The sequence below is a fragment of the Elgaria multicarinata genome, chromosome 19 (assembly GCF_023053635.1).
Source record: "Elgaria multicarinata webbii isolate HBS135686 ecotype San Diego chromosome 19, rElgMul1.1.pri, whole genome shotgun sequence".
Classification (NCBI taxonomy): Eukaryota; Metazoa; Chordata; class Lepidosauria; order Squamata; family Anguidae; genus Elgaria; species Elgaria multicarinata.
Genome location: NC_086189.1, coordinates 11,684,753 through 11,709,020, shown reverse-complemented (window position 1 = coordinate 11,709,020; position 24,268 = coordinate 11,684,753). Strand labels below are relative to the sequence as shown.

At 47.0% G+C, this 24,268-nt stretch overlaps 1 protein-coding gene and 1 long non-coding RNA gene across 2 annotated transcripts in view; both read right to left on the bottom strand.

The window, feature by feature from the left end:
- Positions 1-1,001: 1,001 nt before the first annotated feature.
- Positions 1,002-8,291, bottom strand: LOC134411113 (uncharacterized). The gene is made up of 3 exons (XR_010026317.1): positions 8,205-8,291; positions 6,070-6,168; positions 1,002-1,365 (listed from the first exon to the last, which is right to left on the bottom strand). It is a non-coding gene; the product is annotated as an uncharacterized LOC134411113 (long non-coding RNA).
- Positions 8,292-8,494: 203 nt separating this feature from the next.
- TNFSF8 (TNF superfamily member 8) overlaps positions 8,495-24,268 on the bottom strand; it is a 116,900-nt gene continuing 101,126 nt past the window's right edge. Inside the window, exons 6-7 of the mRNA XM_063144971.1 lie at positions 11,061-11,222; positions 8,495-8,512 (exon numbers count right to left, since the gene is read on the bottom strand). Coding sequence (XP_063001041.1) covers positions 8,495-8,512; positions 11,061-11,222 — 180 coding nt within the window. The remainder of the gene's footprint in view (positions 8,513-11,060; positions 11,223-24,268) is intronic.

Here is a 24,268-nt window from a genome sequence, read left to right as displayed (position 1 = left end):
CACGAGAGTGTCCTGGGCGAAGGGTACAGCTGGCTCGAACAGTGAGCAACAGTGAGACTGAAAGAACTTGGCATGTTTAGCCTGGAGAAGAGAAGATTGAGGGGAGACATGAGAGCACTCTTCAAATCCTTAAAAGGTTGTCACACAGAGGAGGGCCAGGATCTCTTCTCAATCCTCCCAGAGTGCAGGACACGGAATAACGAGCTCAAGTTAAAGAAAGCCAGATTCCAGCTGGACATCAGGAAAAACTTCCTGACTGTTAGAGCAGTGCGACAATGGAATCAGTTACCTAGGGAGGTTGTGGGCTCTCCCACACTAGAGGCCTTCAAGAGGCAGCTGGACAACCATCTGTCAGGGATGCTTTAAGATGGATTCCTGCATTGAGCAGGGGGTTGGACTCGATGGCCTTGTAGGCCCCTTCCAACTCTGCTGTTCTATGATTCTATGATTCAAGAGCACTTCTCCTAAATGGCGAGGAGAACAAAGATAGCATTTTGCTGAAGATCCCACTTGTAATGGTATATTTCATACTAACACTCCCAGCCTGAACGTATTTTCTCTATGTTCTCTTGATTTTTATTTATTTTTATTTATTGCATTTATATCCCGCTTGTTTTCCTCCGAGGAACCCAAGGTGGGGCACATAATCCTTCTCCTCTCCACGTTATCCTCACAACAACAACCCTGTGAGGTGGGTTGGGCTGAGAGTCTGAGACTGGCCCAAAGCCATCCAGTGGGTTTCCATGGCCCAGTGGGGACTAGAACCCAGATCTCCCAGCTCCTAGTCTGACACTTTAGCCACTACACCACACTGGATTTTCATGGCGATCAGGCATGTTTAAGGTGGTCATTTATTGCAAGTGAGCTCCTTGTATTTGGGGTGGGATGGGGGTTAGTGGTGCTTCCTCCCCCTCATGGCTCTCTCCCTTGGACCACCTCTGTTTGTGCTCTTGTGATGCAGTTCCAGATGGGGAAAGCAACGACCACCGAAGACCCACAACAACAATATAAAGCCTCTTTTAATAATTGCGATGTGTTTCCTTTCTGTTCCAATGGATCATTTTAAAGGCCTATCTCTATGGGTACCACAGGCAGGGAGGTTTCGGACACGTTCATCTCCGCGCGATGGGGAGTTTGAGAACGTGTCTTCATGGATGCCTGTGATGATGCAAGAGGGCTTTCCCCTCACGGGTTCAGCAACTTCGGGGTTTCAGGTAGCAGCAACGCAGGATCCCATTCTGGCGGACGGGCTCCGTGCGGTCTTTTATCCTCATGTGCGCACGGGCTGAGCCGTCGTGGGCATGTTGCACTTCCCAGCCGGCTCTGCCATTTTGGACGGGCGGCATCATCCGCTTGCTTGTGGAACTGCGTGAGAAAATGGGGGGAGAAAATCAGCAGCTGAGGAGAAAGTAGCAGCCTGTCCTAAAACTGGGAAAACAAACTTCTTTTTTTGACATTGAGAAAAGAGTTGAAGCGGGAACAAATGAGACACACACCCCTCCCTGGCAAGAAAAGGTTCTTTTTGAACACTCTGAACACACTCCAGCTTGTCTGCATCCCTCTTGCTCTGTCACCTGCCTCCAGCCCCTTCTAGCCTACTCCGTGCCACAAAACAACACCCTAGTAAGTCCGACTTACTTTTAAAGACGGAAGTTGCTGCCATCTCCTGCCGGATCAAAACGGCACACTGAATGGGTCACATGCAGGTTGTTTACTTCCTCTTTCAAAAGAGGAAGTAAGGAGGGACAAACGGCAGCCTAAATCCACCATCCAGTATTCCCCAATTGCACCACATTTGCTCAATCTCTGATTCACTTGCTCAATCCCTGTGCAACCCGATGCTTCTTAGCCTCTTCCTTCTCCCTCCTGACTCTTCATTGCTGGCTTCCTCTTTTGAACCTCACTGCTGCTCTTCCAATCTTGTTCCTCTCTCCTTTTCTTCTCTGTACCCAGTCTGCCGCTTTGGTCCTGTAGGCCTAAATTCCAGTGTATCGCAGTGTAGAAAAATGCATCCACAGAAGACGACTCTGATTTTGCAGCTAGTGCAAAATGCAGCAGCTAGACTGCTGGCGGGTACATCTTACAGAGACCACATAACACTGGTCTGAAGGAATTGCATTGGCTGCCTGTACGCTTCCGGTCGTAATTCAATGACATTTAAGGCCCTAAAGAAGCTTGGGACCTTGATACCTGAGGGAGCGCCTCTCCTTATATCTGCCTGCCCGAGACTTGAGATCTGTCGAAGGAGCCCTTCTCCGCATCCCACCAATGCAACACATACGCTATGATGGGACAAGGGAGAGGGCCTTCTCTGTGGTGGCACCCCAACTGTGGAAAGCCACAACTGGCGCCAATGCTGATTCTATTCCGGCGCCAAGTAAAAACCTGGCTTTTTAACAAAGCCTTTAACTCCCCTGTTAAAACAGCTCCACTGGCTTCCAGTCTGTTTCTGGGCACAATTCAAAGAGCTGGTTATGACCTATAAAGCCCTATATGGCTCGGGTCCAGGTTATTTGAAAGACCGTATCCTCCCTTATGAGCCTGCCTGTGCTTTGAGATCTTCTGGAGAAGCCCTTCTTTCAGTCCCACCATCTTCACAGGCGCGCTTGGTGGGAACATGGGAGAGGGCCTTCTCGGTGGCTGCTCCTGTGCTCTGGAACTCTCTTCCCGGGGAAGCTAGGCTGGCTCCCTCCTTGATGGGCTTTCAGAAGCAGGCTAAAACTTTTTTGTTCCAGCAGGCCTTTGGAGAATAATCTGGCCCTCCATCTATGTTAATGTCTTGTAATTTTGTTGTTTATTTTAAATGTTTATGGTTTTGTCCCCCCCCCCCATGTATATTTTAAACTTTGTAAAGCCGCCTTGAGGACCAGCATTGGGCAAAAGGCGGGATACAAATAATAATAATAATAATAATAATAATAATAATAATAATAATAGTGAAATTCACCTGGCTTTTGCACATTGTTTTAACTGTTGTAATTGTTTTTACTGCTTTTAAAGTATAGATTGGTTTTAACTTGGTTTAATTTGTTTTTAGCTGTGAATATTTATTGTTTTATATCGTATGATTTTTATCTGTATGCCACTCTGAGATCCTAGTGACATAGGGTGGGATACAAATGTCTTAAATAAATAAATAAAATAATAATACAACAACCCTCTCCCTGCATAAAAAAAGAGGTGCAAATTCAGAGGGCGTCCGCTTCCCTGGGTCAGGTTTGCATGCTCAGTAGCTTTTCATACTTCCTTCCTCGCAATTGTCCGCCACTCAGTTTGGAGAATTGCACTGGTCACGGAACTATTTTGGGAGGGCTAGTGTTCACAGATGACTCAACCTGTGATCAGGGGATTTTTCTTCCTGCGGAATTAGAAGCAATCCATTTATATGAACTTAGAAGAGTCTTGTATGTTGAAATGGACTTTCTGCCGGTGATTCACAACTGGCGATTGAAACATCAGCAACTGTATTTAATGGACTTTGGACTTTGCGTGCATTTCTATATCTATATCTGACTTTTGTACCTTGGTACAATATGAGTGCTACTTCCATATAATTAGGACTTTGTATTTGTAGTGTTGAAATCAATAGCGGAACATGGTTTTTTTTCCCTTGCAAGTGTCTGCAAATCAGAATAATAAAAACTGACCTTGACCAAAAACTGATCTTGAGTAAGATGGTGGCATTTTATAAAGTGGTAGCATGTTCCGTCTTTCTTATTTCCATAACGAAAAGGTCCCTGATGTTTTAGCCTTTTCCTCATGATCACCTTGGAATGGCAGTTAGGTACATTCTCAGAGCATCTGATAATAAGATCATAGAATCATAGAATAGCAGAGTTGGAAGGGGCCTACAAGGCCATCGAGTCCAACCCCCTGCTCAATGCAGGAATCCACCTTAAAGCATCCCTGACAGATGGTTGTCCAGCTGCCTCTTGAAGGTCTCTAGTGTGGGAGAGCCCACAACCTCCCTAGGTAGCTGATTCCATTGTCACATTGCTCTAACAGTCAGGAAGTTTTTCCTGATGTCCAGCCGGAATCTGGCTTCCTTTAACTTGAGCCCGTTATTCCGTGTCCTGCACTCTGGGAGGATCAAGAAGAGATCCTGGCCCTCCTCTGTGTGACAACCTTTTAAGTATTTGAAGAGTGCTATCATGTCTCCCCTCAATCTTCTCTTCTCCAGGCTAAACATGCCCAGTTCTTTCAGTCTCTCTTCATAGGGCTTTGTTTCCAGACCCCTGATCATCCTGGTTGCCCTCCTCTGAACACACTCTGAACACACTGACATCGGATGCTTTACTCCTCCGAAGTAGCACAGTGAAATGTTGGCTTAGGAAAAAAACAAACCTATATTGGCCTTGTGGAGTCCATCTTTTTGACATCCCTTCCAGCAGCAGGCAAAGATGCTCCTATTTCGACAAGTTTTTGGCCTTCCATACATGTGAGGAATAATTAATTGCACAAGAAGGCTTCTATTTCACATCTCTATTTGGTACCCAGCCTGCAGCACCTGGTGAAACTCCCTCTTCATCACAACAGTTAAAGCAGCAGGAGCCCTGCCCTTTTTTGTACATGTTGTGATGAAGCAGGAATTTCACCAGGTGCTGCATGCATACGAATGACACCTGCTGAAATTCCCTTTTCTCTACAACTGTTAAAGATACAGGGGCCCTGTCCTCCTTTCCATATGGTCACCCTACATCAGCGAACTTCCGAGAAGTGCCCGTCTGACAACCGCCTTGAGTCCCAGTACTGGGAAAAAGGCGGGATATAAATAAATAAATACAATAATATAATATTTTGACAAGTTTTTGGCCTTTCAGCTGACTTCAGTTTTGCTGGGGAAGGCTTTAACCGGTGGAGGCTGGTGACTCCGATGTCAGTGGGGCACTGAATCTGCTCTGGGTTTCAATCAGAACTAGCCAGAACTCGAAAGGAACTCTCCAAGGTGCTTCACAGCTGGAGCGGATCCAACATCCCACTGACATCGGAGCCCCCAGCCTCCACTGATTTTAATCCAAGGTGGGCCATCTTTTCTTCTGTTGAGGGCTTTAGTCCCTTATGGGGAATCTGTCGAGGGTCACATGTTGGTGGTGAGGAGCTCCAAAGCTACCAGTCTGTAGAGCCATGACCCAAAGTCGGTAGGTCAACACCATCACCCCTTTCCTCTGTCTTTCTCCCACAACCACCCCTTTCTCTCTCCAAGTGTCATCACACAGGGGGGAAATCCTGTTTGCTTACCGTCACTTCTCCGCCCGCGCCTTTGTCCCTCATTACTTCCTCTTTTGAAAGAGGAGGTAAACAACGTGCACGTGGCCCGTTCAGTGGGCCTTTGTGACCCCGCTGCTTCTCCTGCACGCAACTTCCGCCTTTAAAAATAAGTCGGACTTCCTGGGGTGTTTTTTTGTCGCGTGGAGAAGGCGAGAAGGGGCTGTAGGCGCGCGGGAGGCAGACGATGTCGTGAGAGGGACCTGCAAAAATCCGTGAGTGCCCAGGAACGAGCGTGAATTAAAACGCTTGTCTGATAGAGCTTATCTGTCTAACACTATCACCCCTTTCTCTTTCTACCAACACTTATGACATGATAGAGGTGTCCAAAATCATGCATGGTGTGGAGAAAGTGTTCCTTCCTTCCTTCCTTATAAGACTCGAAAGACCGTGATTGACAAGGGATCCAGTTCAGCCAAAGGAAGCCACTTCTTTGCACACGGCATATAATAATAATTAACTTGCAGAATTCTCCCCCATAGGATGTGGTGAGGCTGGGAGCTCTGATGGCGAGCTCAGACCAATTCCGGAAGGAGGAGAGTTCGAGCCATGCCTCTCAGCTATGGTAGCTCAATGGAACCTCCATGATCAGAAGCAGCGGTCTGCAAAATTCCAACTGCTGAGTGAAAGGACAGTGGGAAACAGTGGGGAAGGTCTGGTGCCTTCCTGTCCTGCTTGGCCTTCCCAAAAGCATCCGGTCGGTAAATACATAACAGGACTCTGGATTCGACAGGCCTTTCATTTAAACCCAGCAGGGTTCTATCTCAATCAGATGCTCCATGCAGACGTTCTAGTTCCACTTACCTTCGTCCTTTGCTTGAGGTTCTGGTAGCTGCTCCTCTTTCACCTTTTCGCTGCTGTGGCAACAGTAGCAGCAGAATTTTGCTACTGCATGTCTGCAGGCTGCGTAGGCAATAAAACGAAACCAGCTCACATCGAAAACTCCGTTAAAAACCTTTCATCCTGCGGTACTGACTAAGTCCCAAGCAAAACACCCAAATGCTACAGCAGATGTTTATTCTAACCCAACCTAAATTCCATCGTATCTCAAGATCGTCCAATGCCTCCGTACGAAAATAGAGGACGCCCTGCTCACTTGGATCAGGTGCATTTGAAAACCTCCAGGGAACGTGTTTTACCCATATCCCAGTATGTTAACATTGGCTTAGAGGAGAGAGAGAGAGAGAGAGAGAGAGAGAGAGAGAGAGAGAGAGAGAGAGAGAGCAAAAAATCAATAGATTTCTTGGGCTGGTTTTTTGTTTTTGGTCCCAATCTTTTTTAGTTTTCAAAAAACTCAAACTTGTAACCTTGGATCAATTTTGGTTGATTTTTTTTTTTTAACCCAGCATTTTACAACCAAAGATTCAGTTGTGTTTTTGGGGAGCGGTGGTGGATTTTTTGCGTGTGTCCCAGCTATTTGCGGTAGGTCTCCAGAAAACTGAAAACAGCGAGTGGCTGAAATTTGGAGATGTTATTTACTACTGCACAGGGGACAATGTCCTTGAAGGACTAATTAGGGTGACTGTATAAAAAGGAGGACAGGGCTCCTGTATCTTTAACAGTTGTAGAGAAATTTCAGCAGGTATAATTTGTATGCACGCAGCACCTGGTGAAATTCCCCCTCCATCACAACAGTTAAAACTACAGCAGCCCTGCCCTCTTTTGCATCTGGTCACTCTAGTATAGCTCCTGCAGCTTTAACTGGTGTGATGAAGAGGGGATTTCGCCAGGTGCTGCATTTGTACCAATGACACCTGCTGAAATTCCCTTTTCTATGCAACTGTTAAAGATATAGGAGCCCTGCTTTCATTTGCATCTGGTCAGCCTAATACTGTAGGTTCCTTTGAACAGTGCCTTCCTGTCCAAAGTGTTCCTGAGCTACACTGGATGAGTAAAAATAAGAGCAGGTAAAAGATTTAAAAAAACAAAACAAAACAACAGTGTTGTGTTTGGATTAGAATAGAGCTTCTTTTGGGCAGAGAATCTTTGGGTTTCATTCACACCTGTACAACAGGTGCAATGACTCAGCAAGTGCATCCGTTACTCCTGAGCTGCCTTCCCTGGTTTGATGCTCTCCAGTTATTTTGGACCTCACTTTGGACCATTCCTGACCATTGGCCAGGCTGGCTGGGGCTGATGGGAGTTAAAGTCCAAAACATCTGGAGTAGGGTGACCATATGGAAAGGAGGACAGGGCTCCTGTATCTTTAACAGTTGTATAGAATAGGGAATTTCAATAGCTGTTGTTTGTAGGCATGCAGCACCTGGTGAAATTGCCTCTTCATCACAACAGTTAAAGCTGCAGGAGCCCTGCCCTCTTTTTTATCTGGTCTCTGTAGTATAGCTATAATAGTATAGGGTGACCATATGAAAAGGAGGACAGGGCTCCAGTAAGTTTAAAAGATGTAATGAAAAGGGAATTTCAGCAGGTGTCATTTGTACGCATGCAGCACCTGGTAAAATTCCCTCTTGGTAACAACAGTTAAAACTGCAGGAGCTATTCTAGAGTGAACAGATACAAAAGAGGGCAGGGCTCCTGCAGCTTTAACTGTTGTGATGAAGAGGCAATTTCACCAGGTGCTGCATGCATGCAAAGGACACCTGCTGAAATTCCCTTTTCTGTGCAGCTGTTAAAGATACATGTCCTCCTTTTCAGATGGGCACCAGGTTGGGGAAAGCTCGTCCAGAGGAACAAAACTTGCCAGTTCCTTTTTCTGTGGTTTCCACCCTCAGGCTCTGGGAGAGCCTATTTGTAACCCAAAACTTGCTTGGCTTTAGGCAAAGTTTAGGCTAGAATCATTCAAGAGGCAGCTATACAACCATCTGTCAGGGATGCTTTAGGGTGGATTCCTGCATTGAGCAGGGGGTTGGACTCGATGGCCTTATGGGCCCCTTCCAACTCTGCTATCCTATGATTCTATGAAGCTGTTCTTCACTTACCACTGATAAGAACTCAGGCCATGTTTCTTTGGGCTTCAGGTGCTGCCTGTCTCTGTCCTCTCCCTCTGTGTGCGTGTCTCTCTCTCTGTCTCTCTGCTTTTTCTTTGCAATCAGCAGGTTTATTTATGGCTGCAAAATATTTCCTCTTTCTGCTAACTCATTATACCCCTCCCTCCAAGGTGTTGTCCCAGCAACGTAACCTAGTCATGTGGGTAACAGGCAGGGAGGATGTTTTGTGACTCCCACAGTGCTATTGTTTGCTTCATGGCAATGTGAAGATAGAGAGGGCCTCAGGTGTTTTTGAGCACCTGTGTAAGAACAAGGAACCAGAGGGATTTGCTTTTGAGGTTGCCAAAGAGCCAGCATCTAATACAGCACTATATCTCTATCTATCTTTCTTTCTTTCTTTCTTTCTATCTATCTATCTCAATAGGTAATACTTTAATAATCAGTTGTTTTCCATGCAGACTAATGTTCCTTTCATTTACTCAGAAGTAATGTCCTACTCATTTCAGTGGGGTCTGCTGCCAAGGAATGGCAGTTAGGTACATTCTCAGAGCATCTGATAATAAGATCATAGAATCATAGAATCATAGAATAGCAGAGTTGAAAGGGGCCTACAAGGCCATCAAGTCCAACCCCCTGCTCAATGCAGGAATCCACCCTAAAGCATCCCTGACAGATGGCTGTCCAGCTGCCTCTTGAAGGCCTCTAGGGTGGGAGAGCCCACAACTTCCCTAGGTAACTGGTTCCATTGTCGCACTGCTCTAACAGTCAGGAAGTTTTTCTTGTTCAACATCTAAGGTCCTCCTATTCCAAGGGAAGCTCAGAGGGTGTCAACAAGAGAGAGGGCCTTCTCTGTGGTGGCCCCCCAACGGTGGAAAAATCTCCCTGGCGAGGCCCGCCTGGCGCTGACATTGTCATCTTTTCGTCGCCAGGTCAAGACTTTTCTCTTCTCCCAGGCATTTAGCAATATGTAATGAGCCTGGGTCTGTTTTTTTGGCTCATCATTTGTAAAGTTGTTATCGTGGTTTTAAATGTACGTGCATTTTGCATGTTTTTGTGGTTTTTAATTTTTGTACATATCTTATATGAACCGTCCAGAGGGCTTTGGCTATGGGTGTACAAATGCAATAATATATAGATATAATTATAGATATATGAGACAATTCAGCCTTCCTGATTTTTTCCTTCTATGTGGGTCATCAAGGATTTGAACAGAAGGGTGCTATTCCTTTCTTTTTCTTTTTTGAATTTTTTTGTTTGCAAATATAAAACTTAAATATTAACATAATACAGAATCCATACATGTGAGGAATAGTTAATTGCACAAGAAGGCTTCTATTTCACATCTCTATTTGGTACCCAGCCTGTGCTAGGAATGTCTGTTCAGTTTCTCCTGTTTCCGCCTCTCCCGCTCCACGCTTCCCCGTTCTTTGGAGAAAGATCATTCATGGATTAACTGCTCTGTGATGAAACTGCAAAGGATTTATCCTGACCTTGCCAATTTCAATGGAGAGCAAGAGGCAGGGAAGGGAAAGGGTAGTGTAGAAAAGGCTGGTGGCAGTGTTGTCAGTGGGGTGGTGAATTCGCTGCTTTTCCTGCACACAGCAGGAAACAGCAGCACATTCTGTTTTTAAAAAATCGGATTAAAAGGGGTCCGTTTTGTGATGGAAAAAAGGCAAGAAGGAGCAGGAGGTGCACGGGAAGCAGATGGCGTCATCTAAAGGACGCGCAAGGAGCCGTAAGTGGGCGTCAGCTAGGGTGACCATATGAAAAGGAGGATGGGGCACCTGCACCTTTAACAGTTGCAGGGAAAAAGGGAATTTCAGCAGGTGTCGTTGTTATGCATGCAGCACCTGGTGAAACTCCCTCTTCATCACAACAGTTAAATCAGCAGGAGCCCTGCCCTTTTTTGTACATGTTGTGATGAAGCAGGAATTTCACCAGGCGCTGCATGCATACGAATGACACCTGCTGAAATTCCCTTTTCTCTACAACTGTTAAAGATACAGGGGCCCTGTCCTCCTTTCCATATGGTCACCCTACATCAGTGAACTTCCGAGAAGTGCCCGTCTGACAACCGCCTTGAGTCCCAGTACTGGGAAAAAAGCGGGATATAAATAAATAAAAATAAATAAATAAATATAATACTATGATAATAATGATGAATCCCTTACAGTGTGGGAATAGCATAACTGGTGAATGGTGGTAATACTCATTGAACTGAAATAAGGGAAAGACGCCTGAGACTTAAAACACGATATGTGTGTATTTTTTGGGGGTGGGTGGGGGGAGGGGACTTAGTCTTGCCTGGAAGCATTGCATAATGGCCTCTTCCTCAGGAAGTAAGCTTTTTGTTTTGTTTTGTTTTGACCCGACGTTGCTAAACACTCCATAAAACAGGCAGCTGTGGTCACAATTTGCCTTTCTAGATGGAGTTTTAGCGTAGGCAGGGCCGGTGCTTCCATTAAGGCCACCTAGGCGGCCGCCTAGAGCGCCAAGTTTGGCGCCCCCGGAAGTCGCCCTCCCACTCCCAGAGCCGCTCTGGCCGAGTGAGGGCAGCTTCCGGGTGCGCCGTTCGCCCTGCTCCCCAGCGTCCCTGGCTTGGCTTCAGCTGGGCGCCTGCCCAGCAGCCGAAGCCAATCTGGGACACTGGGGGGCAGGGGCGGGCGGCTCCACGTTCTGAGTTCTGGCGTGGAAAGGGGTGAAAGTCCTCCTTACCTGCTTGGCGCCGGCGGCTCCTTCGCCCGGCGTGATTGCCTCCTCCTCCTCCTCCCCCTCCTCCCCTCACCCCCGCCGCCCTCCCTTCCCTCCACCCGGCCATGTGGCCTGCCTCCCGCTTGCCACTCCAACCTGGAGGACGAAGGCAAAGGGCAGCAGCCTGCCTCGACGCCCCTCAATGAAACTCCGCCGCCGCCGCATCCGGGCGGCCAGAGGAGTCGGGCGCCGCACGTAGCGCTCCTGCTGTCCAGCTCGCTCGCCTTGGGACGGATCGGGGCGCCGGCATCCGCCCGCCTGCCAACGGTAAGCCCCGTCCCTGGCCCCAGGGTGAACGGGCCGCCTGAAGCGTGTGTGTGTGTGTGCGTGTGTGTGTGTGTGAAAGCAGCTCACCTTGCCTAGAGCGCAAAAAAGCCTGGCACCAGCCCTGAGCATAGGGTTTTCAAATGTCACTTTCGAAACTACTGGGCTCCTGAGGGGAAACAAGCCAGGCCTTGACATATCATGGGCAGAACCATAACGCTCGCTCATGGGCTTTTCAGCCCCCAGTACCATAAGAAAACCCGATCTGCCTCGCTCCTGTGCCTTGAACAGAGGTGATGTGCAGAAACCAGCAGGCGTAACCCTTTCCCAGCATGGAGTCCAGCTAATGGCGTCACATGTGAGCTGCTGTTAAAGGCACTGCCAGTTTAATAGCTAGCAACCCTGAAGTGGTGGTTTAGAGGGCAGCCAACCCATTTCAGTCTGTCTTCCGCTCTGGTTTTCTCATGGAAACAGAGTGCATAGCTGGATGGCACGATATCCTGGGGATAATCCCAAGATCCTCCCTGTGCATCATGATTCCTCCCTTTCCCCGGGATATTGCCCTACCCTTTAATCCTGCTTTTTCCACAGTCTTGGGATGATCCTGAAACCGCAGAACGTGTGGGCAGGTGTTGCAGTTTGTTCCAGCTCCTCACAAGTAACCGTGAAGAGCTTGGAGCCGGGCACGGGGCACAGAGTTCCTCAGGAGCTCTGTGCCCATGGAGGATGGGATGGGGTGGGGGGTGGGGAGCAGGGAAGTTATTTTTTATTTTTTAAAAACTCACCTTTTCTGCACGAGCGCTCATGCGCTCCGTCCCCTTTAAAAACAAAAAACAAAATGGCGGGCGCAACGTCCTGTTCCTCCTAGGACATTGCACACCACGTGTAGACAGAGGGGAGATCTTGCGATAAAAAAGAAACTTAGGATCAGCTGCTGACTAAGATTTGCTGAATCAATTGCTTGCCTTCCCTGTTCAGACCAAAGTCCAGTGCTCTGCATTTGTTTGCCTAGATATTTTATATGGGCAACTTGCTTAATAATGGTACATTTAAAGTGCTCCTTTAGAGTTCTGACTGAAACCCAGAAAGGATTCATTGCCCCAGTGGCATCAGAGCCACCACATGCCATTGATCTACCACTTTCCGCAACATGGCGGACTCTGGAGGTTTTGGAATCCTTCAATAACATGGCCAGTGGTCAAGACAGCTGGGATTTGTAGTCCTAATGATTGGAGAGTGCTGGCCTGGGGAACACGTATCTACACAAAATCAGGGGGAGGGATGAACCACTTTGTATTAGCAAAAGGACATTTACCCAACTCCTGCAGTTAATCATTTCCTGTTGACTTAGAAAGGTGCCATGTGAGACTAATAGAACCATTCCAAAGACCGCCCTGTTAGTTCATAACATGGAATGTTTACTTTCTCTAATATCTGTATTATTTCATAGAATCATAGAATAGCAGAGTTGGAAGGGGCCTACAAGGCCATCGAGTCCAACCCCCTGCTCAATGCAGGAATCCACCCTAAAGCATACCTGACAAATGGTTGTCCAGCTGCCTCTTGAAGGCCTCTAGTGTGGGAGAGCCCACAACCTCCCTAGGTAACTGGTTCCATTGTCATACTGCTCTAACAGTTGGAAAGTTTTTCCTGATGTCCAGCTGGAATCTGGCTTCCTGTCACTTGAGCCTGTTATTCTGTGTCCTGCACTCTGGGAGGATCGAGAAGAGATCCTGGCCCTCCTCTGTGTGACAACCTTTTAAGTATTTGAAGAGTGCTCTCATGCCTCAATCTTCTCTTCTCCAGGCTAAACATGTCCAGTTCTTTCAGTCTCTCTTCATAGGGCTTTGTTCCTAGATCATCCTGACTGCCCTCCTCTGAACACGCTCCAGCTTGTCTGCGTCCTTCTTGAATTGTGGAGCCCAGAACTGGACGCAATACTCTAGATGAGGCCTAGCCAGGGCCGAATAGAGAGGAACCAGTACCTCACACGATTTGGAAGCTATACTTTTATTAATGCAGCCCAAAATAGCATTGGCCTTTCTTGCAGCCATATCACAAGGTTGGCTCATATTCAGCTTGTGAATATCATCTGCACCTTTGGATCATGCAAAGGTGCAGATGACACCCAGCTTCTGTCTCTTCACCCAAGCTGGGGAGGCTGTGGAAGGATCTGAACTGGTGTTTAGAGACAGTGGTGGGCTGGATGAGGGCAGCCGAGCTGAAATTAAATGGAGGCAAAAGAGGTGCCATCAACTGAGGATGGGCAGCTGGTGTTTTTGAGCAGGACCAGAAAGCAGCTATTCATACATTTCAAAAAAACTGGTCAAAGGACATACATCCACACCATTGTTCTGTATCTATGCTGACTCACTTCACTCTCTCCATGAACCACTCATTGCAAAATGCTCAAGTCCCTTTATTTTCTCCCCATGATGTACCCTTAGATTTGATATCCAGAGAAATCTCCCCATATCCTTATTGCCGGCATTTTATTTGCCAAATCCGAGTTGTGGAAATAATCAGCCTTCTGTTGCCTGGATTCTTGCCTGCCTGAAGCTGTGGCTGAAGCTGCGTGCTAATCTCACATTGCACAATCCCCAAGGAACAAAGTTACGATTCCCTGGGTGTGGCTCAAAACGCCTGTTTGCATCAGGCTGCAGTCACAGGTGAGCATTTGTCTTCAGAGCTGGAGAGCAGAGCACTTTTCATTCACCCTGGTGCATTAAAAAAACACACCAGCAAGTGCAGTGTGGTGGCTGGCAGGGTGTGCATTGCATGGCAACTTAGCCTTCACTATATGCGCGCTAGAGATAAGGTGCACCCCTCACTTACAGATTGAAGGGCAAGAGATAGTGAAGAGGTCTAAACTCTGAAGGACTGCAAAGGTAGGAATACACACATAGGTTTTAAGAGGGCATCTGCGGAGGACAAAAACTAGAAGAAAGCCAGGACACTAGTTTACTAGGGACAGAGATGAGGATGGAGAACGAGATTGTATTTAATGTTGTTTCCCGGCTTGATCCAGAGGGAGAAGTAGGTAAGAAATAAATATCTTCATCATCATCATCGTCGTAGTCCCTAGGAAATACACGGAGCCCTCTTGTCCCAACTGCTGTAGTTGTGTTTAAGGCTGTGCATGGACCCCCGATCCGCAGCTTTCGGATCGGGTCCACTCCGCTTTGGGACGATCCGCCTCCTTTCCGCTTCGCTCCACAGCGGATCCGGATCCCTGCTTTCCTCCCCATAGACTTGCATTGAAAATGTAAAATGCCTATAACTTTTTTAGTTTTCCAGTTAGACACATGAAAATGGGCACCAGGAGTGGCTATAAATACATCCTTATTCAAGCCAATTTTGAAGGAAATGGGATCATGCCCTGATTTTTTGGGAATTTTTAAAAGAATTCCCCCCATTTACAGAAATGCATATATCTCTGTTATTTTGTAAGCTACACACATCTAACTGGGCACCAGGAGAGCTTCTAAATACATCCTAATTCATGCCAACTTTGAAGGAAATGGGATCATGCCCTGATTTTTTGGGATTTTTTTAAAGTTAAACCTAAATCAGAATCTTCCTCTCAGGTTAACCACTTCAAAAATGAACACAGGGAACTTCAAGATAGAAAATTTATTAAACTGGGTGAGCGTACAGCACATAGCTGGTCATGGGATAAACAAACAACTCAGACCTTGCGTTGCCACGCTTGGGTCGCAATACTTCTAAAAACTTAATTTCTTTCATGCCATCCACTCATTTCAAAGTGCTATAACGTGTTGGTTTTTCAAGATGCACACACACACATCCCTCAAACAGAGATGCCGTTGAATAGACGATCCTTTCAGAGTCCGTCACAGTTCACACACTCCAGGGTATGCCCAGCCAATAATTGTAATAACAATAACAACAATAATGGTCATAATCACAACAACAAGAAGAATTAGAACAAAAAACCTGACTGACTTTATTACCAGTATGGGAAAGTGGACGTGCCCAGTGCCGTGGAAATAGTAGACTGTGCCACAACACAGTTGTTCAGCTGGTCCTGTCTAGGTGCCGGCCTTTGAGAAGCCACGTCACACATCCACTCATGCAACTCATTGGTTCCCACTGGTTCCCACTGGTTCCCCTTTGGCGGGTTCTGATGACCCTCAAGGGCAGTGGGCACTGCGCACTGCGCACGTCCACATGCCATACAGGACATCATCCATTTGCACCACTACTATCCAGTAGGGATGTGCTCCGCTTCTAATCGGACCGGCGAATTAGAAGCGGAGCGGGGTGCTTCGCCTCCCCTTAAGGTGGAGGCGAAGAGGATTGGGGGGCCGGCGGAGTGTGGCGAAGAGGATCGAGGTGAAGGCGGATCCTTCGCCTCGATCCGGAGCTCCGCCGGAAAGGTAAGTGGGGTTTACTGGGCCCTGCCGCTGTCGCCCATGCAGTGACAGCAGCAGGGCCCGGTAACCCCCCCTCCTCTCCCTTACCTGCCTCAGTCCGCAGTCCCTCGGCTTCTTCAATTGAGCCCGCGGTTCAACCAGGAAGTCTAGGCCGCACGGCCCAGACTTCCTGGCTGAACCGTGGGCTCAATTGAAGAAGCCGACGGACCGCGAACGGAGGCAGGTAAGGCCCCCCTCCCCCTTGGTCCCTTACCGGCGACGGCAGCAGGGCCCGGTAAACCCCCCCGCCCTCCTCTCCCGGCCTTACCTGGCACCACTCCCCTCCACTGCGGAGCTCCGATTCGGGCAGAGCGGCATGGAGTGGAGCAGGCTGATCCAAAATTTTCAGATCGGCCCGCGGGGCAGAGCGGGGGATCCGTGCACACCCCTACTATCCAGTTGTCCACCAAGGTTAAGGTGGGTACTTTGCAGAGCTGTGTTGCCTATCTGTTGTTTTACTTTGTATATTATTTAAGGTTGTGTGTGAGTTTGCTCGGGCTACTGCTTCACCAATCCACTACACGTTGAAAAAAGTCCAACCCAAAGACAAAGAAAGAAAAGTTACTAAGTATCCCTTTTCGCTTATTCCCCCCCCCCCCTCCAACATTGGGATTGGAGGATGCTTCACTTGGGCTGATCACTTATCACGATTGGGAGATGAACCTGTCTATCAACGCTGGAAAAAAAAAGGTTCCTCCCTCCCGCTTTTACCCATTCAATAAAAATTAATAGCAACCCAAGTGCTGAACGTATGTTTTTGAAAATCTACACAAATGACCCCCAATCATCAATGTCTAAACACACTAATTTTTAGGGATCTAGCTTTAAAAACAAAGAAGTTATAGCCGTTTTTTCAACCAGTGCAATCCTATGGAAAAAAAAGTCCAAAATAGTGGATGGAGCTCTGAAAAGACACGGAGCGCTCCGTAAATGAGAGAACCGCTCCGCATCACTCTGCTGCCCCCCAACCTCTCTGGGTGGTTTTGTGAACCGCCCAGAGAGCTCCGGCTATTGGGCGGTATAAAAATGTAATAAATAAATAAATAATGAATAAACCCAATTCGCCTCCGCCTTTGGTGGAGGCGAAGCAGATTGCTCCGTTCCCACTTCTACGACCCGAAACGGAGCGGAGCACAGCCCTAGTTGTGTTGTAAGTGCAGAGAGGAGGCTGGGCAGCTTGCCAGCATGTGCAGAGGCTCAGGTAACTTCCACGGGTGGGCAAAGGGGTTCGGGCGGTGGCTGCTTTGGGCTAAGGCAGCCTAATCTGGTCCCAAAGCAGATTCGGGCTGAGGTAGACTGAATCGACCTGCTTCGACTCAGATTCAGGCTTCAGGACCGAGGCAAAGCACAGCCCTACCTAAAATCATCTAAGCATTGTACAATGTTTTTGTTAAGAGAGAGAAAGAGAGAGTCCTGCCTGCAGACTTACATGATATGATGCAAAGGAGGATGAAAACAGAGAGGGGAAAATAAGCCAATGGTAAAGCAGCAGTTTCTGCAGCTGAAACTCTCCCTACCGCCTAAGTTCGATCCCAGCGGAAGCTGGTTTCAGGCAGCCGGCTCGGGTTGACTCAGCCTTCCATCCTCCCGAGGTTGGTAAAATGAGTACCCAGTTAGCTGGGGGAAAGGTCATAATGGCCGGGGAAGGCAACGGCAAACCACCCCGCTCTAAGGCCTGCCAAGAAAACGTCAGCGAAAGCTGGCGTCCCTCCAAGAGTTAGTAATGACTCAGTGCTTGCACGAGAGGTTCCTTTCCTTCCAAATAGCAATAATTCTCTCTTAAGAACAAACCCAAGTAGCTGAGTGCTTGTCAGGCTGGAAGTGAAACAAAAGCAACATAGACCTGTGTTGCCACAAAAAGTTTGGGGAGGGGAGACAATAATTCCCATTTGTGGACTTCCTGGAGACTCAGGGAAGTGTTGAAACGCGAGAGGACACTGACAATTGTCAGTTTGAGGCTCTAAATCGAGAAGATGACATTACTTAGTGGGAGTTATTGGGTGTCCTTCCCCCTCCCACTTGGTGTTCTTATTCTTATTATTCTTATTATTAATTAATTTATTTATTTATATAGCACCATCAATGTACATGGTGCTGTACAGAGTAAAACAGTAAATAGCAAGACTCTGCCGCATAGGCTTACAATCTAATAAAATCATAGTAAAACAATAAGGAGGGGAAGAGAATGCAAACAGGCACAGGGTAGGGTAAGCAGGCACAGGGTAGGGTAAAACTAACAGTATAAAGTCTGCACAACATCTAGTTTCTTTTCTTTCAACATCAAGTGTTCTTTTTCGGTGCACTTCAGTCACATTTTTTTCAGGGCTTCTGAGTTGCGCAAATGAGTTCCTATGTTTCTCTTAGTATTATTCCTCCACCCCAGCCCTTCAAAAGTATGCATAGAATAGCCTTTATGCAACCTTGTCTTGTAAATTTCCTTGTAAGTTACCTGCAGCACTTCAGAGCTCCCATTGACAGCTGTAATATATAAGGAAATTGACAAGGCGAGATTACACATATTGGACAGCCGAATCTGTGCAATTGCGAAAGTCTGGGAATAAAGAAATGCAATACTATTTGCATACTCTGGAAGCACTGATTATTATTTTTAAAAAATGTGAACAAGTGACAGTCCTTCCAAATTGCCTTTTGGGCATCAGGGGAGGGGCAGTCCCTGGCGAGGGAGGCTAGAGGTGGCACTGGTGAGATTACTCTCTGGCGCCATCTAGCAAGGTTTCTCGGACCTGCGGCCTTCTATGGAAGTTCCAAGAAAAATAACTGCCATCTAGGGAAGTTCCAAGATAGAAGGCCAGAGGGCGCCTCCAAGCCACTTCTCTAGGTTTTGCCCTCTGGCGCCATCTAGCGACGTTTCTCAGACCTGCGGCCTTCTATGGAAGTTCCAAGTTCCGAAGAAAGATCACTGCCAGGAGCTTCCGGCCTAGCAGAGGGGCCAAAACCCACTAACCTCCTCACCAGACTGCTCCTCTGCACCTGTTTTATGACGGGTTTTTTTTGCTAGTATTCCTATAAAATGCTCAGATTTGTTGCTGGCAATCTTCTAAGACAGGGGTGGGCAACTTGTGGCCCTCCAAATACTGATGGACTGCAACTCCCCTCATCCTTAAGCAGCATAGCCAATGATGAGCGATAACAGGCCACAGTCCTACTATATCTGGGCCTCAGGTTGCCTGGTCTCAGCTCAGCAGGCATATTATACCTCAAGGGTGAGTGAAGGTGGTGGAGGAGAAGAAGCGAAGAGAACGTGTTTATTTTTTTCCTTTCCCCAGTCTTGGACACCTCTCTCCCTGACCACCACTGCAAGACTCTGTTATCACAGCAAAGGAGCATAGGCGTGCGCAGCACATTTCATTAGGTGGTTCGGCCAGGGATATTTTTTTTTAAGGTGAACAGTGATTGAATATACAGTAATAAAGGACTTTTTTTTCATTCATCAAACAAACGAAATAAACAAAAACTGAAGTAAACTGTATTTTGTAAAATTAACAAGTAATCTGTACTGCACTGTCGTAATTATTTGATTGGGTCTGAAGTAGAGGAGTACTAATTTTACTGTACTTATTGTCTTTAAATATGGTTAAATATCCCACAGTTAGCTTGCTATTCTATTTCTACAATTCTTTTTCTCCTGTCTTTTTTTCATCCTCTCTTCGTTTTCAGGCTGCATCCTATGCACGTTTACCTCAGAGTAAGTTTGATTGATCTCAGTGGGGCTTACTTCTGAGTAGACATGCATAGGATTGTGCTGCAGCTCTGTTTTAAAGTGACACAAGATACACACATACCATGTTTACCAAAAGAACGGCTTGAAAAAAGGGGGTTGGACACCCTAAAATAAGCAAGGGCAGATAGGAATTGTTTCAGTAAGCATTCTGAAAAAGGTGCTGCTGAATGAACTCTCCTTAGCCAGGAGGTCCTGGGGGGCATTGCAGTTCTCCCCACTTCCCCCTTTCTTTTCTCTTGCTGGAGTCCAGACTGGGGTGGGCGGTGGTGCAGCGATGAGGAGAGAAGGCACGTAAACATACAGCTTCTCTCTCTCTCTCTCTCTCTCTCTCTCTCTCTCCCCCAAACATTACAGTACCTGCAGGGCTGATGACGAGAGGAGGGCAGCAGCTCCGAAGTGGGGAGAGCCCCAATCCACAGCTCTGGGCAATCTTACTCCTTACAGAAACAGCCCCACTCCTCACTCGGTGGGCCAGCCTGCCTGCCTGGGCGCATTGCCTCCCACCACTCCTCCTCGGCTCCACCACGTGCTGCTTCCTGGCCCCACCGTGGCTACTGCTCCCACCTTGTCCAGTTGCTGTCACGAGAGGTCAGGCAGAGCAGCTGGGAGCAGGGAGCAGCTGAATTAGTGAGTGAAAGAGTGAGGGAGCGAGGGAGTGAGCTGGGGGGGGCAGCGGCTGCACCAGTGAAAAAAGCCTTCTGGAGGAGGAGCGGGGTGAGGGGCAGCTGAATTTGTCACTCTTACCTACAGCTAGCACCGGCCCTGCTACTGCAACATGGCGGTGGTGGTGGCAGATTAAGGTGTTCAACTGAACCCTTTGAACCCGTTGTTCGCACGCCAATGCAAAGGAGGTAGCTGTGGCGTTAGCTCACAACTGATTCAATTGCATATGTCTGGATTAGTATGTCGGGTAAGGATTAGGGTGACCATATGAAAAGGAGGACAGGGCTCCTGTATCTTTACCAGTAATGTAGGAAAGGGAAATTCAGCAGGTGTCAATTGAAGAGGGTGAAATTCCCTCTTCATCACAAGAGTTAAAGCTGCCCTCTTTTGGATCTGGCCACTCTACTACAGCTAGTGTAGCTTTAACTGTTGTGATGAAGAGGGGATTTCACTCACTTCAATTGACACCTGCTGAAATTCCCTTTCCTACATTACTGTTAAAGATAGTCCTCCTTTTCATATGGTCACCCTAGTAAGGATGGAACGTTAGAACTGAGTGGACGTGCCTTATGATGTAATAGGTGGGGAAGAAGCATATAAGGAGAGTGTAGGGAGTTTGTGAAGTAGTGCGTGTGTGTGAGAGAGTTGTTCATTTGTAGAGCAAGAAGAGTTCGGATTCTCGGGACTTAGGACTGGTGTAAAAGAGAGTGAGGTGGTTGGTGTGTGGAGAGTTTGGATCAGGCAGGATTGAAAGTATTATATTTTTATTTAAAGCTTTTAAACAACAAACTTATTATTATTTTGTTAGCTACCAAACACCACGTGTCAGCTTGGCATTATTTACCTGGCTTACAGTTATTAAACACCCACACCAGAGTATACCCACAGTGTATTGAGAGCAGGTCTTGAATTAAACCTGTTTCCCTCATAGCTAGGGGGAAAGGTTTTAATTAACTAGGGTGACCAAATGAAAAGGAGGACAGCGCTCCTGTATCTTTAACAGTTGCATAGAAAATGGAATTTCAGCAGGTGTCATTTGTATATATGGAGAACCTGGTGAAATCCCCTCTTCATCACAACAGTTAAAGTGCAGGAGCAATATTAGAGTGACCAGATTTAAAAGAGGGCAGCTTTAACTGCTGTGATGAAGAGGAAATTTCACCAGGTTCTCCATATATACAAATGACACCTGCTGAAATTCCCTTTTCAATACAACTGTTAAAGATACAGGAGCCCTGTCCTCCTTTTCATATGGCCACACTAAATTAACCCTCTCAGGTTTTCAAGTGGTGGTGCTTAGGGTGACCATATGAAAAGTAGGACAGGGTTCCTGTATCTTTAACAGTTGTAGAGAAAAGGGATTTTCATCAGGTGTCATTTGTATTCATATACCATCTGGTGAAATTCATCACAATAGTTAAAGCTGCACATGGCCTCCTCTCTTTTGTATCTGGTCAAGAGGGCAGGATTCCTGCTGCTTTAACTGTTACGATGAAGACAAAATTTCACCAGGTGCTGCATGCATTCAAATGACACTTGCTGAAATTCCCTTTTCTATACAACTTTAAAGATACAGGAGCCCTGTCCTTCTTTTCATATGGGCTCCCTAGTGGTTCTTGGCCTGAGAAGGGTTTATGCGACGGGCCTGGTGTAAGTTGACCCTATGAAAAGGAGGACAGGGCTCCTGTATCTTTAACAGTTGTATTGAAAAGGAAATTTCAGCAGGTGTCATTTGTATGCACGTCACACCTGGTAAAAGTCCCTCTTCATCACAACAGTTAAAGCTGCCCTCTTTTAAATCTGGTCACTCTAGTATAGCTCCTGCAGCTTTAACTGCTGTGATAAAGAGGGGAATTTCACCAGGTTCTCCATATATACAAATGACACCTGCTGAAATTCCCTTTTCTATGCAACTGTTAAAGATACAGGAGCCCTGTCCTCCTTTTCATATGGTCACCCTAGCCTAGTGTAATGGTCTGTTACATCGCAGTAGCTGTTACCACAAATCCCACAGTGGCCAGCCAGGCAAGACAGCTCCAGATGTTCAAGCCCACATCTTCCAAATAACAAGTGTTTAACATCACAGCTACTGATGAGGATGGAAGCGGAAACAAATAGCTCTGAATATATATATTTTAAAATTACTCTGTTGTTAATCAATGTGTCTTCCTTGTATATTTCAAGACTGGCTGCAACCATAGTGGATTCAGGCCCTCATTGTTGCTTTGCTGTTGTGCCACTTTATACCTCTCTCTCTCTCTCTCTCTCTCTCTCTCTGAGTTGTAGTCTAAAACATCTTGAGGGCGTCAAGTTGGGGAGGCTGGTCTTCCCTGCCATCTCCAAAGTCAGCATTAATTGTATATACAGACTTCAAAAGAACGCCGAAGCAGCCAACATACAGCTGCTTCATGTGCCCACACATACAAAAAAAGACGCTGCCTGGGTAAAGAGCACCAGTCATTTCAGAATTCACAGAATCAATGCGCAGCGACTCATGTGGTTGCTCTGACAGTCAAGGGTGCCCCGACATGCTGGAAAAAGGGCTCCCAGTCTTCACAGATTGATCTAACTTCAGGAAGAGGGTTGAACTGCTGACTTTAGTTTTCCGTGTGTGCCGGCTTGACGGAGCAGCTGAGCGATTCGTATCACCGATGCCTCGGCATCGCAAACCGCACCAGAACCGCCAAGCGGAGGCCGTGACGCATGTCTGTGCCAGGGACGAGCGAGAGGTTTTGATGGGAAGGCTGCGGGTGCCACCAAACCCATTGCTCCGATTCACCGTTCATCACGGCACTTATCATTCTTCAAGAGATTTCAAAGGAGGAACGGTTGACGGCGTGGAAAGTACAAACATGGCTTTAGCATCTCACGATTTTTCACACTTTTGCTGAGATAATGCAAAGCTTGTCACCAAAATGCATGACGTGGTATCATGGAGAAGCTTTGATCCTGAAAGGGTGGGGAGTTTCCTAGATGTCATTTATATATTTGCTGAATGTCACCATCTAGTTTTCCCAACTGGAGGGAAATCTCAGAATAGCTCAGGGTCAAACAGTTACATTAAATAAGCAACTTGCAGCTCCCAATGTGTTTTCTCCCTTACTCAAGAGTAAATACACACACACACACCCCCAACATAAATCAGGAACATGCCCCCCCCGTCCCATTGCTCCCCCTGCACTGTTGTTAGAGATAGTATAAAAATAGATGTCTTCCATTGGTGCCAACTTAGGGATAAAAAAGGTGACGAAGAGGGGATATCACCAGGTGCTGCCTGCATACAAATGGCACCTGCTGAAATTCCCTTTTCGATGCAACTGTTAAAGATATAGGAGCCCTGCCCTCCTTGCAGAAATGGGATTGAACAAATCTCTTCTGGGCTCCACAATTCAAGACGGATGCAGACAAGCTGGAGCGTGTTCAGAGGAGGGCAACCAGGATGATCAGGGATCTGGAAACAAAGCCCTATGAAGAGAGACTGAAAGAACTGGGCATGTTTAGCCTGCAGAAGGGAAGATTGAGGGGAGACATGAGAGCACTCTTCAAATACACAAAGGAGGGCCAGGATCTCTTCTCGATCCTCCCAGAGTGCAGGACACAGAATAATGGGCTCAAGTGACAGGAAGCCAGATTCCAGCTGGACATCAGGAAAAGCTTCCTGACTGTTAGAGCAGTACGACAATGGAATAAGTTACCTAGGGAGGTTGTGGGCTCTCCCACACTAGAGGCCTTCAAGAGGCAGCTGGACAGCCATCTGTCAGGGATGCTTTAGGGTGGATTCCTGCATTGAGCAGGGGGTTGGACTCGATGGCCTTGTAGGCCCCTTCCAACTCTGCTATTCTATGATTCTATGAAATAACACAGATATTAGAGAAAGTAAACATTCCTTGTTATGAACTAACAGGGCGGTCTTTGGAATGGTTCTATTAGTATTAGTCTCACATGGCACCTTTCTAAGTCAACAGGAAATGATTAACTGCAGGAGTTGGGTAAATGTCCTTTTGCTAATACAAAGTGGTTCATTTTCCACTTGTTCATTTGCAGCCGGTGAATTCCAGGACCACCCATATTATACACACGAGTGCTCTGATAAGAAAACCACACCCTCTTGAATGGATGAAATTATAACTTCACCCTGTATTGCTCTGCAACATTTTAAAGTTTAAATGAATTATATGAAGCTGTCTGGTGCTTCTGCC